Below are 18,771 nucleotides of genomic sequence, written 5' to 3'. Positions count from 1 at the left end.
AGCCAATGCTTCAGCTGATGGGTGCTCATAGTATGCTTTATTTACATGTGGTAGTGGGATCCTATCATTTGACTATGGGGCAATGCCTAATTATCACATAGAAAAAACCTGGGGGTAGTTTTTACTCCAGGTAACTATTCCAAAGGCCATGTTCCAAATAAGGTCAGGCATCCATGCTTGGCGGCACTTTCCAGGTAAGTCAGGCAGAGAGCAGGAGGCCCCTGCTGAGAAAGGGAGTCCTTCCATATACGTCTGAGCCCCTTAGAGCTATCTGGACATGGAGGACTACAACCCTAGCAGCAGGGTCCCCCAGCACACTCCCTCACTCTGCCCTTGTTATATGGGGAGTTGAGCTCAGTCTTCCCCATGTTAAACAGCCTTGAATCAAGCCTTCCTTGCCATTTTTGACAAATGTCAGAATAATTTTCCTATGGTTGAATTGTAATGGAATACAATATGACCATCTGTTTACCCAGTATCACAGAAAGTATAACCATCCACCCAAGAAGCCATGTGATAAATGTGCTCTTTACAATCAAATGTTACCACCTAATGAAGGCAAGAGACCTTGGGAATGGGAGATGCAGGTAGAAAAGCTCCCGGCAGCCAAAAGATGCTGAGGAACAGCAGCTTGTCCATCTCCAAGATGAACATACACTGTTTTGTTTTAAAATGGGAATGATCTGGTACTTGCCTCACTCTGCTTCATAAAAGTAGGAGCCATGAGAGGCTTGCACTGAGGAGGCAGAGGACAGGAGGCTGTGACTAGAGCATCTGGGTGTGTGCAGAACCAACAAGCAAGTACGACTGGAAAGCATAGCAGGGAGGTCACTGGACATACTCCTAGCTTCCGGAGCACATTCATAATTGGAGTATGCTGTTCTTGGAAAGGACTGGCAAGTTTAGGATTTGCTCAGTACTTTGCCCATCATGGAGTCCTTGTAAAAACCATCTTCCTCAGCATCTTAGCTCAGCTTAAGTCATCTATAGAGGACATGGTGGGACTGATGGCTTGACTAGCCCAAGGAGTTTTCTAGTACAGCAGAGAAACAGGCTTGTCACTGCATCGCTGAATGGGGTCACAGAGCACTGTGGGTACCGAGATAGTGGCCATTTTGCCGTGGGTACTATGTACAAAGGCCTTGGGCGGTGGCGGCCATGTTTGGCAGGGCAGTGAGGGGAATGTAGTGGGGGAAGGGCAGGCAGGAGACAGAAGGAAAAGCATTCTGTCTGGATAACCCCAGAGCACTGTGCCATCTGAGCCCTAAACTCAAGGAAGTTGAGGGGTGCCACAGTGTAACTGTTCACAGGCCCTTTGTACAGGTTTCCTAGTAGCTGTGGTCAGACTTCTAGAAATGTGGTCCCTATGCCCTTTATTAGGGCAGGTGCTGGGAAGTGGGTGTGGTAGGTGATGGGACTGGGCTGGGCTGGCACAGTGCAGCATTTACCCTGTTGAGAACATTACCTCTTCATCAGCAGCGCTGTCCCTTAGGGGGCCTCTGACACTCACGTCTGTGTCTCTCTTCCAGATCCTGCCTGGCCTGTACATTGGCAACTTCAAAGGTGAGTTCTCTCTTTTTTAAATGGTGGTAAAATACATGTAGCACAGAATGTACCACCGTAGTCACCTTGCAGTGTGCAGGTCAGTGGCCCCAAGTACTTTCACATGGCTCTGTAACTACCACCACCGTCCATTTCCATAGTGTTTTCCTCCTCCCAAATTGAAAATCTGAACCCATTAGACATTTAACTGCCTGTTCTCCCTTCCCCACCCCTGGCACTATGAATCGTATAGTATTTGTCTTTTTGTGACATATTTCACTGAGCCTAATATCAGGCATTCATCCCCATTATAACAACTACAATATTTCCTCCTTTGTTAGGGCTGAATGATTTTTCATCATATGGATAGATCACATTTTCTTTGCAACTTCTCTGTTGTCTACCAGAGATGAGTTCACTTTTTACAGGATTGACATGAAGTTTCTCATACACGATTGACAGGCAAGGTATAGTCTGTTCTAGAAGTAGCCACCATTTTCACCCATGCCATGATAGTTGAGCCAATGATGGCTGGGTCGTGTGAGGGTGCAGAAGCTCCGAATTGCTCTTGTGCTCTCATTTTAAGTCTGTACACACAATGGGGCATTAGCAAACAACAGTGGGCAGTGGACACCTTTAGCAGCCGCACTGCTGACAGCCTTCTCCTGCTTTCATCTTTTTATTGATTTTGAAACTTTCAAAAGCTTCCTTACGTCACCTGGGGAATGAGGGTGGCAGGTTCGTCTCTGGCAGATCATTCTCACAGTGCAGACTTCTTTGCTGATTTTTAAGTATGTATCAGTTCTAATCAGCTATTGACATTAAACTTGTCACTGATCCGTATGATGAATCCTATGGTGGTTACCAGGCTTGTGGGTTTCCAGGGAGGAGCCTCATCCCTGTTTGTGACAGTCTGAGTTAGGTGAAAGCATTGTTTCTTTGCCATCATTGAGTGGCTAGGGTGACCCAGGAAGTTTGCAACAAGCCCCTATCTGTGTTGTAGTTGGGAGGAGCCAGACCTTGTCACGAACGTCTGATTCTCCTCCTTCCCCCAAGCCAGAATGTCAGTAGTCAGAACCACTCATGTCTGCTTTCTGACTTTGCTTAAATTCATGAGTTCGGGTTCAAATCCACAGTACAGTCTTTGTGGTTTCTCTACGTATTGTTATTTCCCTTCTTCTGTCCTGCAAGTCCCTGGTGCCAGTAATTAGCTTCACATAGAATTGTGCCCAGGGAGCTACCGGCTGCAATCGCTGGCAGAGCACATTAGGAATGAATTGCAGGTGGAACGTGCTCTGAATAGCACAGACGTTCCTAAATTAGACAGCACTGTGCTTCTGAAAAAGCCTAAGTCCTTTGCAGCCAGTAGGATGAATGCTGCAGAGGGCCTTGGAGCTAGTGAGCTGGTGTGACCTGGTGCACGGGACTGCCTTCAGTACCCAAACAGAGTTTTGGATGGGTTCCTACAGGAAGAATTGCTAGGCAAGTCTGCCTGCACATTAAAATTTTTAATAAATAATGATCAAATCCAACAATTTATAAGAATGTTAGCCTGACTCATAGAGAGCTCCCTTCTTTCAGAAGGACGTGTGCACAGCATTAAGCAAATATTTGAGTCTTTTAATACTGAAATCTCTACCTCTTTTCTAAATACGCAGTGGCACAGGATCCACCATGTCCCTGGATTCTGCTCTGTGGTTCACCTATTAGACTGTTGCTCTAAAGCCCGCAACTGACCCTGTTCCGGTGGTTGATGTTTTGTTGTCACCTTAAAATACTCTGATATTTGTGTGTGGTCATGTTGTGATCACACGTTGATTCACCAAATGTCCATTAAACAGCAGGCATGAGACTTGACTAAGACACCGGAATTCCATTCATTGCATAGGTAAGAACTCAGAAAGACAGTGCTGTGAATCAGCCTGTTCCACAGGCCTGTGGGGAGCATGCCTATGTTGGGAATTAGGTGTGAACAAATGTCCTCATCCACAGGTGTTGGGTCCAGAGACAGATACAGAACACAACAGCCTGTAGAGTGCAGAGACGCTTCTAGATGATTGACCTTGAAACCCCATGGCTGCCCATCAGGCAGTACTATGCCCACAAATGAGTTACACAAGACAGACTTGCAGAGTGGGGACAATGACATCAGCCCCATGGACCATAGTGGGGCCCAGACAGTAGGGCTGTGTTCAGTGCCTGGTATGTTACCTGATCCAAGCAAGTGTCCATTCTGTATCTGTGAGGTGTGACATGCTTACTGTGGTCTGTCACTGCTTGAGTTAGGTATATGCTCCTAAAATGTCTGTCGGCTATAGATCCCAAGCTTGCAGGCGGCAACAGTCTGCACAAGGCAGCTGCTCAGTGTAAGAGGCCTCTCTCTCTAGCGTGCACTTTAACAGTGCATCTCCAGTAGTTACTTACCTTCTAAGTTTTAAATGAACCTATTACAGTATAACAGCCAGTTTATAAAAGTATTCAGACAGTGGAGCAGCCAGTCCTGCCCCATGGCTCCTTTCCTCCTGTCCCTTCCCTCCCTCCCTTTCTCCCTTCCCTCATTCCTTCTAGTGGATTCTGTAAGGTCATTTTATAGCTTTCTTTTTCCCAACTTTGATTCACAAGGAGTTTTCCAACGTGTAGCACTTCGTCCTCTACCAGGGAGCCCAACATTTGGAGCATGTCTCTGATGCTCTGCTGTAACTCCTCAGCCACAGTGCTCTGTGCCCTGTATCTAGCAGACATCAGAGGAGGGTGGAAAAGGGAGCAGCACTGGGGATCCTCTACTTCCTCACAGCTTGTCACGGGTGGTTGTGGATGTCAACTGAAGGAGGAAGCCCCTATTGTTCGACAATGTCTGTGATGATCTAGAAGAGCAGGAACAGGCCCAGCACTGTGTGGCCATGTGCACAGAGAAGACTTCTGAGATCCCAGAGCTTCAATTCTGTGTCTGCTGGTGAGGTGGATGTTCTGGGTAGTGGGTCCTGGCTGTTCAGACAAGGTCAAGTAGGTAAACAGCTACTTGAGTAAACACATGAGTTTGAAGAAGTCATATGTCAATCTAATCTATGAGATCTGGTCTTGGAGAGTTGGGTTCTGATATCTTTACAGTAAGTGTATTCTAGAAAGAGTCAGTGTTGATACAGATTGAGGCCTGTACCACAGCCTTGGGACTTAATCCAATTGTGATCATAGTAATGATGCATTAGTCTCTTTTCTGTTACTATAACCAAATAACTGAGGCTGAGTACTTTATAAATAACTTTCTTTAGCTCATAGTTCAGGAGGACCGATTGCATAGTACCAGCATCCTGGCAAGTGTCCCTTGGCTGAATCCTAAGTAGTAGAGGAATAGGAAGAGAGTAGCCAAGCATGGTGGGTAGCCTTGCTTTATAACCGCCTGCTCTCTTAGGTCCATGACCTAATCATCTGCTGTTTAGCTCCAGCTCTTAAAGGTGCCACCATCCCAACATCACCACACCGGGGCAGCTTCTAGCACATGAAACCTTGAGAGACACATCCCACCCAAGAACAAGGTGACAGTGACAACACACTGGCCAGGCACTGCGCCATGTTTCTTCCACTGGTTACCATCACCGCCTGCTCTCTTAGGTCCATGACCTAATCATCTGCTGTTTAGCTCCAGCTCTTAAAGGTGCCACCATCCCAACATCACCACACCGGGGCAGCTTCTAGCACATGAAACCTTGAGAGACACATCCCACCCAAGAACAAGGTGACAATGACAACACACTGGCCAGGCACTGTGCCATGTTTCTTCCACTGGTTACCATTAGTCACGTGGCTCTTACAGGGCAGGGCGGCATGTACCCTGTCTGAAGTGGACACAGTGTGTTAGAGTTGGCTGGGCAAGAAGGCCACAGGTTGACTGTGCCCCATTTTAGCCCCAGGCCAGGCTAGAATGTGTCCACTTAAGTTTGAACACACCGACAACAAATTCATAACTCTAAAAGTTGAGCTAATTTGTAGAAACTCTGGTAATTGCCAAATTAATTTCTCAGTAAGAATAGAATATGAAAGCCTGAAGTCTTCTGTCCTCTGTCAGTGCAGTCACCTGGGAGGCAAGCGTTGCACAGTATGACTGGGATCATGGCCTCGGGTTCCAGCTTACACTTGCTATAGAGAAGTCACCCTGCCCTCCTCTGCCTGCTCCCCTCGCCCCCGATCCTGCCTGGCATCACTCCCGAGGCCCTGTTGCTCTGAAAAGTACTGCCAAAGCACTTCCCTACCAATGGTCCATGTTTTTAGTGACTGTATTAGCTGGGGTAATTTTTCATTTCTCCAATACTTTTTTTGTTAATTTGATCCAAAGGCTGTTCTCCTTCACTTCTGCTAAAAAACTGTTTCTGCCATCACTGCAGCACTTTGACCCCTTAGGATTGTCTGCCACTGCTCACCTTTGTGTCACCAAGAGCAAGGGCCTGGGAATAATGAAGAGACCGCACTCCTGTACGAAATTCTCAAAAATTAAAAATTAAAAATCAGTAGAACAATTTTTGAAGAAGAAACAACCATGAAGATGGCATATCTGTTTATAAGCTGTTCATAGCCTTAAATAAATTAAAAAAAAAAAAAAAAAAAAAACGAAAAACGAAGAGCTTTGACTCCACTTCCCAGCGGACCATGTAATTGACCCAGTGAAGTCCCACCAGTGTCTAGGGGGCCTTCTGAGCCAAGGAGGCAATGGACACCTGGGGAGAGGGTGACACAGAGGACCATTAACTATTTTAGCCTCATCCTATGTGAAGAAGGTACTTGTTTCTTTAGAAGACGTGGGAAGCCTCTGAGGTAAATGGAGGTAGGAGGCAAGAGTCCATAAGCCAGGAAGGGTGTTGGCACAGAGAGCAGAAGATGTGGTTATCACCTGCCGTTGAGGGATTGTCTATCTCACATAACTTAGGCATTCATAGTTGAGAACAGCATTTTTTTCCTTTCTTATTCCTGATTATAAAAGTGATGAGGGTTCATCACTGAGTAATTTTTAGAAATGTTATAGTAAAACTTCCCATATCTCCACACCTTGCAATAACTATGGTGGTTAGATCAGTATCTGTTCTTCTAGATAGTGGTTTTATTAATAAGGACTTGTATTTGTGATTACAAAGGGCTCTGCACAGTTTTCTGGCTCAGAAATAGTGCTAACGGTAGAATTAGCATTGTTAGCCAGTGAGCAGGTCATAAGTCATTCACCCCTGGCCCTCCAAGGCTCATTGACACCTTGGGTTTAGGCTTATCTGACAGCACTTAGGTGATACCTAATTGAAGGATCCAGAAAGAGCTGATTTTGAACTTACAGGCTTACATGCAGGTTCCTGAGCTGGAGACTTGACAGGGAGTCTCACCCCTGTGTACACAGCTCATTACCACAGTCGCTGTGGTTGTAGGTTTCCATCTAGCGTGCCCAGTAATTTTTCAGTAAGGACCAAAGACCCACTGTCATCATCCAATGCCACTGAGGTAGGATTACACATGGATGACCGGTCCTGTGCCTTATGGGAAAGAGTAATCCCAGAGTAGCAGACCCATGTTGTCTACACTGTGATGGAGCAGAAAGTAGGCAGCAACTCATTGGAAGGCCAGCAACTCATTGGCTCATGGGTAGTAGAGTGGCGTCTTTATTCACAAATGTACGATTTTATGCCCAAATCACTTCGTTAAATGGTAATCTTATCAAACATATTTCACGAGTAATGAAAATGTTCAAAAGTTAGTTGTGGTAATAGTTATGTCACTCTGAATGTACAAAAGATTGAGACACTATTGTGAATTATGTCTCAATAAAATTGTGGTTTAAAAAAAGCGCATTAAGTATATTGTTCCTCAATATCTGCTGGTAACTGGCTCCAAGACCCCTCACGGGTTCCAAAATCCATGGACCCACGTCCTCTCTTTAAAATGGTGTGGCATTTGCATAGAACCCAAGTCTGTCTTTGCTAGTACTTAAACCATCTCTGAATGACTAATAGTCCCTAATTCAGGATGAAGGTTGCATAGGTGGTCGCTGTGCTGTGTTTAGGGGACAGTGACAGGAACAAATGTCTCAATGTATTCAGTCCAGATACAATGTTTTCAAATATTTTTGATCCACTATTGGTTGAACCTGTGACTACAGATCTCATGGATATAGAGGAAGAACTTTAAATAGAGGCAAATACTAATTGTTAAAATTTAAAACTTGTAGAAGTAGAGATCATTGTGGTAAGTGAAATAGCCAGGCTCAGAAAGACAAATGTGTGTGTCTCATATATGGAATCTAGATTTTTTATTAAGAAAGACTTGAACATAAAAGGAGGACTATTAGTGAAAAGAAAGGAGATGGACTATGGGACAAGAGTGGGGAATGGGGTGAGTGTGATTAAAATACATTCATGTCCTCATGAAACTCTTTATTTTGTACAAATGATATATACTAACAAGTTTTCCTTTAAAATTTAAATTCAGATGGAATTGGTATCTGGAAGAACCTGAGAACCAGCTCTGTCATGAGCCAGCTCCATCAGGCTCTCCTCCTAGCCTGAGCTCTCTGTGGGCTCCAGAAACCCCAGTTCTCTCTTGTCTCACCACTTGTCTAAACTCACATATTGGTGGAAGTTGGGGTTTTGATGTGAATGCGTGGCGGGTGTGGGTATGAGTGCCACAGTGTTCAAGTGGAGGTCAGAGGTCAGCTTTGTGGGGTCAGCTTTCTCCCCTTCTGCCTTTGTGTTGGTTCTGGGAATTGAACTCCATTTGTTGGACTTGCATAGCAAACATCTTTACCAACTGACCCATTCAGCCTGCCCTTTTTAAGATTTTTTCCCTGAAACAATTCTTTTTTTGGGTGGGGGGCATGTAGACGGGGTCTCCCTGAAGCCACAGCTGGCCTGGAACTCTCCATGGACATCAGACTGGCCTCTATCTCACAGAGATCCATCAGCCTCTGCCTCCAAAGTTTGGGGATCAAAGGCACCCAGCTCCTAAACAATTCTTAGTCCTCCTTGTGTTGGAGTGACAGACACCTGAAGTAATAAAAAAGAGGAAGGGTTTACTGTGCTTGCTGTTGGAGAGGCCTCAATCCACAGTCAGTTGGCCTATTGCTTTTGGAACTGTAGTAGGGCAGCACATCATGCTGGACATGTAGGGAGGAGGACACCACTCAGCTCATGGCAGCGGGGAATGAAAGAGACCCAGAAAAGACTGGTGTCCTGTCATCCCCTTCAAGGCCATGGCCGATGTGACTTAAGAATTACAACTAGGCGCCACCTCTGTCCAGTAGCACCAACCTGAGAATCAAACCTTTAACACATGGACCTTTGAGAGACATTCTAGCCTCAAACCGTAGGACAGTGATTCAAAGCTACGGTACCCCCAGCTTTGATAGTAGTGGGCGACTGAAGCTCAGCCCACTGTGTGTGATGTAGGCCACTGCCGCGCACACTGGAGTTTGAAGCTCAAATGACTGAATCAAAGAAGAGAATTCTGATTCAAAACTATAACATTTTAATCTTACATTTAAAGATGTCAACTGATATTTCAAAATAGAACATTGTTTCTTAATTTCTGCTCCATTACCAGGGCTTGCTAGGAATGTAAATTCCTTAGTTGGCTGTAGACCTGGAAAGGAACTGGAACCCAGGAACTGTCCTTTATAATATGCCTCACAGAGAGTTTGGACCACGAGAAACATTTAGAATCACTGTGCAGTGTGTGCTCACGTATGTGTGTGCGTATGTGCACACACACTGTACACAATAAACAGCCTCAAATGATTCTGTATCTTAACAAGCCTGTATGCTGCTTGCCACATTATGTGTGTGACTATACATGTTTGTATAAACTGAATTTCTGTGGCTCTACATGTTTGTGCAAACTAAATTTCTGAGTTTTTTAAACTTGATACCTCCACTTTCTTGCTCAACGTGGCCTGAGCATTTTCCCATGTCACCAGGTAGTCTCCGGGATCATCATCATCATCGAGTTCTTGCTTTTAGATTCTTTTTCTCTTGTATCCTTGGAAGAACTTGAGAAACCAGAAACTCAGAAGAGTGGACCTCCTTCTTTGCTGGACTACTGTTTTGTACTTTATCAAAGGTGTCTAACTCAGTATCCCCAAATTAGTCCTCTATCTGCAGGTAGGGGCATTGGACGGGACACAGCGTTGTTTCAGTTTCGTGTGCAAATACTTTACTAGCCAACTGATAATCCTGTTTGGAATTTCTGGGGAAATGTCCTGTGTTTCCTTTTACTCTAAAGTGAATCTAGATATTGTAAACCACAGTCCTGTCTCAAACTAGACCTGTCTCTCAGGTTAAGAAACATCCATGCGCTCCTTGTCTTGTACAGCAGGTGGGTCCTTGGTTTTTAGTTCCAACTTAGGTAACTAATCATTAAGAGGAGGCTGGGTTTTCAAATATTTTAAACATGCCTCCTGTGAACACATACTAATACCACTCTACTGTGATTTCTTATATTTCCTTCTTTCAATAGCTTTCTCGATTATCATGTATATTAATCTATATACAATACTTTAGTTCAAAGATTATGTCAGTTAAATAAATAATGGCAAAGTACATAAAAGCAGTGACCCTGATTCTGCCCATCTAGATTATTCTGGATATGGTCAGTTATGAAGTATCAAGAAAGAAATCTGCAAATCATGTTGTATTGTTTCCTGCCTAGACTTTTAAGAGTTGTGAACTCACAGAGAATATTAAAATGCCCATCCCTGTCTTTGATGGCAGATGCAAGAAATGCGGAGCAGTTGAGCAAGAACAAAGTGACACACATTTTGTCTGTGCATGACAGTGCCAGGCCCATGCTGGAGGTAAGAGAGACCTGTCTGTGTGCGTGTGTGCGCGCATGCATATATACACTATGGGAGTGCACATAACATTAATGAAGGCAGTCATAGCCTGACACGAGTGTGCTCCTGTGATCACCGACAGTATTAACTTTTTACTCAGTACAAATTTATGTTTATGCTTGAGAGCATGGCCTGTGGCCTGGCGGAGGATGTCCTTCCTACTCTGCTCCAGCTGCATCATTAGCTTGGCTTTTGTGACTAAATGCCAAAGGATAAACAGAGCTTGCATTTCCTTCTGGATATTAAGTACATTTAATACTTTACAGCCCAGAATGGTGGCATACACCTGGACTTCCAGGACTCAGAAGGCTGAGGCAAGAGAATTGCTGTGAGCTCAAGGGCAATCTGGGCTACATAGTGAGTTCCAGGTTGGTTCAGGCTACAGAGTGAGACCCTGTGTCCAATACTAATAATAATAACTTTCAGGATGGGGGGGTATATCTTTTTTGTAGGGTGCTTACCAAGTAGACATGAAAAATGTAGATTCTATCTCTGGCACTACAAGAAAAACAGGTAAATAAGTAAAGCTTATTGCCACCTTGAAAATGATTTCTGTTTTAAAAGAATCCTGAAGAGTCTAGGTTGCTCATTTTTGATACTGTTTTCCAAGCAAGCTCAGATTCTGATTGTGCTCAGGAATAAAGGACAAACCATCCCTGTGGTTTTCCAGCGCTAGTCTAGGTGGATATTGGCAGTTCAGAGCTGGTATCTTAGGTTTGGGGGTTACAGGGTGTGTCTACCTGCACACTAATTCCAAAAACATCTTTAATTTTACCCTGATGGACGGTTTGAGCTGTTAGCCAGGAGCAAAATCTATTTCTGTTTATAGCCTTGACACAACCCAGGTTACCTCTTTTTAGAAAACAATGCCTGTGTGGTTGTGATGCATGTTTTTCTATTTTAGGGTGGGGTTTTGGGAAGGGAGGGGTACCTCGTTCTGAAAGAAATAATCCTGGTTCAAGCTGCTTTCGTTGAAATTCATATTCATTTGGGGAACACAAAATAGACTCAAAAGACCTTTAAAAATACAAATAATAATAGAGGACATGAAGTTGGGGAGGGAATTAGAGTAGAGGTGAAGATGGGGGAGGAGGTCTGACTGTGATCAATATATTGTATGAAATTCTCAAAGGATCAATAGAAATATTTAAAAAAAATTTTTTTTTAATTTTTTAAGTCAGCTCCCCATCCCTCAAAAGAAAAGACTGTGTATTATTTTATTTGGTTGTTAAACTCTATCTTCACTTAAAATAATATAGTTTATAAGTAATAAATATTGAGATCTAAAGAAGATAATATATTTTTTATTTTCTTTTGCCTTTAGAGCTTCCAGGTTTTAGTTAGTGTAAACAAGCTAAAGCACATGAGGCCAGTGAATCAGTCTTAAACATTGCTGGAGCAGATAACCACTGGTGACCAGCTCTCCTCCACACATTCTCCCCAGCAGGAACTCCTCTCTCTACTGCTGCTCTGGCTTACAGTTTTTTGCTAAGGTGCTGGGGTTTGTGTTGGAACATAGTCTCATTGGAAATAAAACTTTTTTGGAGTCCAACATTTACTTTGAAAATAGTTATTCCACTTTTTAATCTATTAATGATGGTTTTGTATTTAAAATTTAGTCAAGATATAGCCAAGTTAAACTGTAAACTGGTCATGATTGACTTCCTCTTAAATCACAAGATGAGGCTTGAGGTTTCCTTTATTTTAATAAATTGCATACAGTCTTTTCCACGCACCAGATCTGCCTTGTTACTCTGTGCTCTACTTGATGAACCCATCATCATATGAAACTGCCTTTAATCTTGTAACTTTCATCTATCTGTTCAAGATACAGGATCTTGGAGTGTTAGAAATGAGACAGCTCCAGCCCCTGTGTCCCAATCCACCTTTCTTCATACAGAAAGTAAAATGAGTGGGATTGTAACTCAGGTATAAAGAGGCTACTGTTGAATGAACTCTCAGAGCCATGGGTAGACTGCGAACTGCTGTAGATAACACATTGCATATCCATTTTATTCTCGGTGTATTTTGACTATAAGTATAAATTCTGCTGAGAGAGAGACAGAGAGACAGAGAGAAAGAGAAGAGGGAGGAGGGGAAGACCATCATGCCCTTTTTCTTATGGCTTTTTTCCCAAAGCATCACCTTAGACCTATAGTTCAACAACTTGGACCTTCAGAAATCTCCAAACATTCAGTCACAGCCATTGGATGCTGCTATTACCTCAGCTTGATGCTAAGTACTCCTGTGTGATTTCCTATCTACTAAGGATTACACTGCAATTTTATAGCATAGCATAGTTGAACACATCCTCGTAAAGATGTTTAACAGCCTCTCTGGCTGCATGTGTGGGGAAAACTGAGGCACCCAAGATTATTTGAACTGATATACACATAGCATGTTAATAGAATGGCCCTACTTAGCTCTCTGAGACCAGGCAGGATGTGAGGAGTTGGCTTCTCCCCAAAATCAAGGGAGTTTAGTCCTGCTAATGCCCAGGCAGGAGTTCCAGGAGCATGGCTGCCAGGAAATCATATTTGGACACTATGGTGTGGATGCTTCTTGGGTCATTTCCAACAAGCATCTCAATGGGTTTTAAAGCACTAGGGTGCTTAGCATCAGCTATCAAGGCTTTTAGGTCTGCTTTTATTGCAGGAAAGGCTAAGTGAGAGCATGTGGTCACATTATTGAACATGCTTCAAGAACTGAGGTCATAGACTGGGGGACCTGAGAATTCTGAGGATAAGCTGTTGTAAACATGGGATATGATGCTCTGCGGGAACAGTAAGTTTAGGGAATTTGGTATGCCATCGGCCTCTTCAGAAATCTCACAGTTAGGCTGAGAGGATAAAAGTTCAAAAGTTTGCTGTGAAAATACATTTTCAATGTCTCTGAGCAAGGATCCAGTTGTGTATATGCATGTTTTTGTGACATACAGCCTACTTCAATTTCAATGTCATCATTGTCAGAGGGTGCTCAAGTCTCTGCCAAGCAAAGAGTGGAGGAGACAGGGCCTGGCACCTAGCCTGGCCCTGCTACCAACTGAGGCTACCTCTGTACAGACTGTAATTCTCTTCACTACTTTACCTGCTTCGCTGTGAGCTTCTGCTGTAGGTAGAATGGGAGGCTGAGTAGCTTTTGTACCTGTTGGTCATCTCTGAATTTGCTCTTTCTCACGGTTCCTAACTAGTGTAATGTCGTAAACTGCATGCACCATGGCAGGTCTGAAGAAGACCTTGTTAGTTATTGCACATTACTGATCTTATTTTTCAAAGAAAACAAGGTGTTCATGATTTATTTGGTTTTAGTTGGGCCCTCTCCATTGTTTGGTTACTTTTGGAGAGAGTTCCCAAAACAGCATTTGCAGGGTCTAATACTCCTACCAGCATGATTGGAGGGAGAGACGGGAAAGCACTGTTCTCAGGCCTCCAGAGTGACTGGACCACTGTCTCTGGTCATCAACAGCAGCTGGATTGTTTCTGCTGCTGCTTTGGTAGATGATACAAGGTTTGCGTGTCCTCTGGAGTGAATGAGGTCAGTCCAGGAAAACAGGCCTGAGATGTCAATTAACTGTGCCTGATTAGGCCCTCCAAAAGGAGGACATTTAAAGATATCATATGAAGGGCTGGGCAGGTGGTTTATTTGGTAAAGTGCTTGCCATGCAAACATGAGCACCTGAATTTGGATTCCCTAGCATCTGCCTAAAAGATGCCAGGTACAACAGTGTACCTCTGTAATCCCAGCACTCATGAGGCACAGACAGTTGGTTTGAATTGTTAGCTCCAGGTTCAGTAGAGACCCTGTCTCAAAAAATAAGGTGACGAGTGCTTAACATTGATCTCTGGCCTCCACATGCAAACACATACACACGCACGCACACACGCGCGTGCACACACACACACACACACACGCTATCACTCACACACACTAACGTATATCACAAACACAAAAATAAATTAAAATTAAAACATGACGTAAATTTGAGGACCTTCTTATTTACTAGTTATCTCCACACTCCCTTCTAGGCTTCTCAAGAGTTCTAATTCATTTCTGTTCCTACTGCCTCTTTGTATGTGCATGTGTGTGACACCAGAAATCAAAGTCATGACCTAACACATGCTAGGCAGGTGCTCTACCACCAAGCCACACACCCCCAGCCCAGCTACTGCCTTCTGTCTGTGATAGAAATCCCAGAAGATCTGGATCTCTAGAGATGATCCATCTTGGCTCCATTACTATAAGAACAGAAAACCTGAAGTTTCCAGGTCCCCACAGCTAGTTTGAAAAGAAACTTGTTTCTTCTGGCCTAGACAAAGATATCCCAGCATGCTCCCTGCTTCAGTCATTTGCAGGCATGGCCGATGCTTCTGATGGCAGTATTTATAGGTCTTTCCAGATCAGAGAAAGGGGGCGGCACCTCCAGAGCTCTCACTAGCAGTGTATGACTGTGTTTCCCAGTACCATCACTAGTACAAAGTTTTATTTTCTAAGTATGTATTAATTGTACAAAATAATGAATTTTGTTGTGTCATTTCCATGCATGAATATAGCAATATAGCATACTTTTATAATATTCACCACCGTTATCCTCTCATTGTTCTTTCATTTAACAAACTTTGGTTTTATTTGTTATTCAAAGTCTTATCCCTGTCTAGACAGTTTTTCCCCCATGAAGTCAGGGAGTTAATGATGTATAAGATTCTGCCCTGGCAGAATCCCTATTGTTTAGACAAGATATATGTTCTGGCTGTTTTATAAATATTTATATCATTAGAACCCAGTTAGAGAAGCACTGTGGCTCAAGGCAGGCAACAAATCAAACAGGAACAGAATAAAACGGCAGACCCAAGAGTGAGTTCTGTCTTCTGTCCACAACTCTGGAAGTGTTTGCTCTTAGACCTTCAGCAATGACTAGGAATTCATAAAATCAGTTTATAGTGTCACGGCCAGAAGAAAGCAGGTAGAGAGGCAGGATCTAACCTTCTCTCGGTGGCCCAGAATGTACTGTGCTGTTTTGTATCCTCCAAGAATTACGAGCCCATCAAGCAGGTTATATTATCCTCGTTCCTTTGTGGCATATGGATGACACTGCCTCTCAGCAAGGGGACCCTGGCCAGGGCTGGACTCTGAGGTCTCCTCACTACAGAGGCAAGAGTCTCCCTTCTGGACACAGCCCTGCTTTGGTATCAGAACAATGAAGCACATACTAGTGCATTATGGGGAAAAATCATTGCCACATAGATGAATTTCAAATTAAAAACATCTAGACCTGTAGTTGTAGTATTCAGGGTATACAAATCCTTCATCTCTGAGCTTTAGGTTTGGCTGGGGAATTGCTTGAGTTTGCTCAGAAGTGTTTCCTTATTGGGCTGAGGGGATAGCCCAGTCAATAATGTACTTGCAGGAGAAGTTGAATTCTGTCTGCTGCACTGATATAAAAAGTCAGACATGATGGCATATGCATGTAATCCCAGCACTGGGGAGACAGAGATGGGAGGATCCCTGAACTCACTGGTCAGCCAGCTGAGTCTTCTTGGCAAGCTCCCTGTCTCAAAAAAGATGGACAGCATATGAGAAACAACACCTGAGGTTGTTCTCAGACAGACAGACACACACACAGACACACACACTCGCACGAACCTGCACGTACACAAATACATGCACACACACACATACACAAAAGACATGCTTTCTTTATTTGGGGGGAACTGGCATGAGTGGGCATCTTCAAGCACTTAAAGATTGCTTCAGCTCGGGAGGGTGGCAAAAAATAGTGATTATTTTTTCCAAATCAGAAACACAATATTGTTTGTAGGTGTTCAGGAAGTAATATTGAGCAATGAAAGGCTTCTCCCTTCCCCTGAGAATAGAAACAGAACCCTGTCTTTCTGATGTAAAAACTTCAGAGTTCGTTTCATTTTTCGTTCTGTGTATTTGACCAGAGCACCTGCAGGAAACAACTATTTCTCACTATTAACAGAAGTGCTTGTAAGAGAACTCTGCTTCTTTCACACAGCTTCTTCACATCAGAGATTTTAATTTTATATTTATGAATGTAAAATTTCAGTAGAGAAAAATACATACTTACCTATATGTTACATGTCTCTCAAGTAGATTGTATAAGCTGGAATTTCATTTGGGTGTTTTCCCTTTTAAGCTTGAATTTTATATTTTGAACCCTTTTAATACATGTGAGTTAAATAATGAGTAGCATGTTTTCATAGGTAGACGTGGTATTTATTCATTCATTCTGTGCTAGGGTCTCTCCCTCTGTAACCAAGGCTTTGTTTGTACTTGACCACTTCTGCCTCCACGGACACACACTGTCATCTACATGTCTGTACTGCTATCTGCAGTCACATGTCTATCTTTGTGGACAGACCAGGATGCAGTGCTGCATGCGGAATGGTAGCTGAATGGCCTTGAAACTGAAGGACTAATGTAGGAACTTGGCCTTCCTGCTGTATGTCCCTCTGGGTACCCTCTGCATTTCCCTTCAACAGTTTTGTTAGCTTCTGAAATATGAATCAAGCCAGAACAAAGGTGATCAATGTGTTTAAAGTGTGAGAAAGCATGCTTGTGTTCCTTCTTCCCAGTGTGGTTCATTCTGATAATATGCATATAGTACACACTAAGGAAATCCAGCCTCCCTTTCCCAGCCTCTGGTAATCACTGCTGTGTGTTCATGTCCCTGTACAAGAGAGGAGACACGTGGTCCTTGTCTTTCTGTGTCTGTTCTTTCCCACCAAACTCAGCCCCGACTCCCCTCCCTCTGAAAGGGGTACTTCAGTGTCCGCCAGTCTTATGCTTCTTTCCATTTCTACAGTGTCCGCACTGTGTGTTCTTCTTTCAGGCGTGAATTGTGTCTGTCTGTGACAACCTCCTTTGATGTTCCAAGCCTTCTTGGTCCATGTCATGCTCCTGAGCTAGCGAGTAGACAGCTACCCCAGTGGAGTTGCTTTGGTTCCTGCAGTGTGCAGCTTGGTCCAGCACACAGGGATGCTGATGCTTGCCAATGAACAAAGAACTGTGTGCATTTTTTAGCCCCATTCCAGAATGAAGATTCATGTTTTGGTAACATGGATTGAGGGAAAGTGGAGCTGTGTCAAAAATGACCTCACTATAAGGAATTTCTTGAGCCAGGTGGGGTCTGGTTAATGTGCTTCCTTCACATGGGCTACTGGTGCAAGTCCTCATTTTCCTTTTCGTTTTTAAGTGTTTTATTTTTATTTTATGTGTATGCGTATATTGCCTGCATGTAGTTAAGTGCACCCGTGTTGTGCAGTGCCCGCAGAGGTCAGATCCCCTGGAACTGGAGTTACGGGCAGTTGTTAGCTGCCATGTGGTTGCTGGGATTCGAACCCGGGTCTTCTTCAAGAACAGCCAGTGTTCTTAACCCCTGAGCCATCTCTCCAATCCCAGCAATCCACATTTTTCAGGAAGCAGTGGCACGTGTGGTGCCTTGGTTTTACGTAGCTGCCAAGGCCTCTATTGCAGAGTCACTGCATTATTACAACCTGGAATCCCCTCAGAGGTTCAGTGACTTTCTGATTCCTTCGGCTGCCTTTGGCTGGCATTGGAAGACTAGACCCACAAGGAAGATCGTGTGCATCTGAGACAAGACAGCTTTGCTATACTGAGGCCTTACATGAAGCAGGTACGTGGGTCTAATGGAGATGGTCTGTCAGACTGCGTGGATCTGACAGTCAAGTTACAGGAAACTTGGACAGTGTTCAGACAGAAATTCATGTTCTGGCTTAGGAAGGGAGAACCCATCGGTCATGGTCCTCCTCTGATTGCCATTCAGGCACACACTCTGGTGATCACATTATACCTCTGTGTTTAGGACCCAGAGACCTAATAGGTGAATGAACTGTGTGTGAATGTTCAGGCTTAGTCCAAGTTATAGAAACTGTGGGCCACCTTTTTCCTTTGGGTAATAGACCCCCCGAAAGCCACACATGTGCAGATATTCAGGTAAGCCACCACTTCAAGGAAGCAGCTTGGTCACGCCAAAGCATTGTCTAAAACATAGCCAGTCTACCTGTTCAGAAGGATGGTGATAAGTATGGCCCATCTATGTACAGAAATACTTGCAAACAATTCCAAAAGAAAAGGAGGTCTGTGTGTTTAAAAGGGAGAACTCACTAAGGAAAAGAAACAAATTATATAATACAATAGGATCTCATTTATGTAAAATTCAATAGTATATTTGTGTTGCATATATAAACATGTAAATGCACAGATAAGGGTTTGAAAGGACCGTGCCTGACTCCCAAGAGCAGAGGGCACTGTTTTCTTCTGTGTTCTTTTGTTCCTTAGTTTGCTTGTTCCAATGAGAGTATCTCTTTGAGTGATAGGAAGGAAGGAGG

The 18,771-nt window shown here is 43.7% G+C and overlaps 1 protein-coding gene across 5 annotated transcripts in view; it reads left to right on the top strand.

Annotated features, from left to right (window-relative positions):
- Positions 1-18,771, top strand: part of Dusp22 (dual specificity phosphatase 22) — a 65,453-nt gene that overhangs the window by 10,158 nt on the left and 36,524 nt on the right. For 4 of the 5 annotated variants that reach the window (XM_008836679.3, XM_008836678.3, XM_029565165.1 and 1 more), the window contains exons 2-3: positions 1,530-1,563; positions 10,278-10,360. In XM_008836679.3, coding sequence (XP_008834901.1) covers positions 1,530-1,563; positions 10,278-10,360 — 117 coding nt within the window. Of the gene's footprint in view, positions 1-1,529; positions 1,564-3,408; positions 3,431-10,277; positions 10,361-18,771 lie in introns of those variants that run through there. The other variant, XM_029565167.1, reaches the window with a different exon arrangement.

The sequence above is a fragment of the Nannospalax galili genome, unplaced genomic scaffold (genome assembly GCF_000622305.1).
Source record: "Nannospalax galili isolate Female #2095 unplaced genomic scaffold, S.galili_v1.0 scaffold737, whole genome shotgun sequence".
NCBI classification, from domain to species: domain Eukaryota; kingdom Metazoa; phylum Chordata; class Mammalia; order Rodentia; family Spalacidae; genus Nannospalax; species Nannospalax galili.
This window is presented reverse-complemented; position numbering and strand designations above follow the sequence as displayed.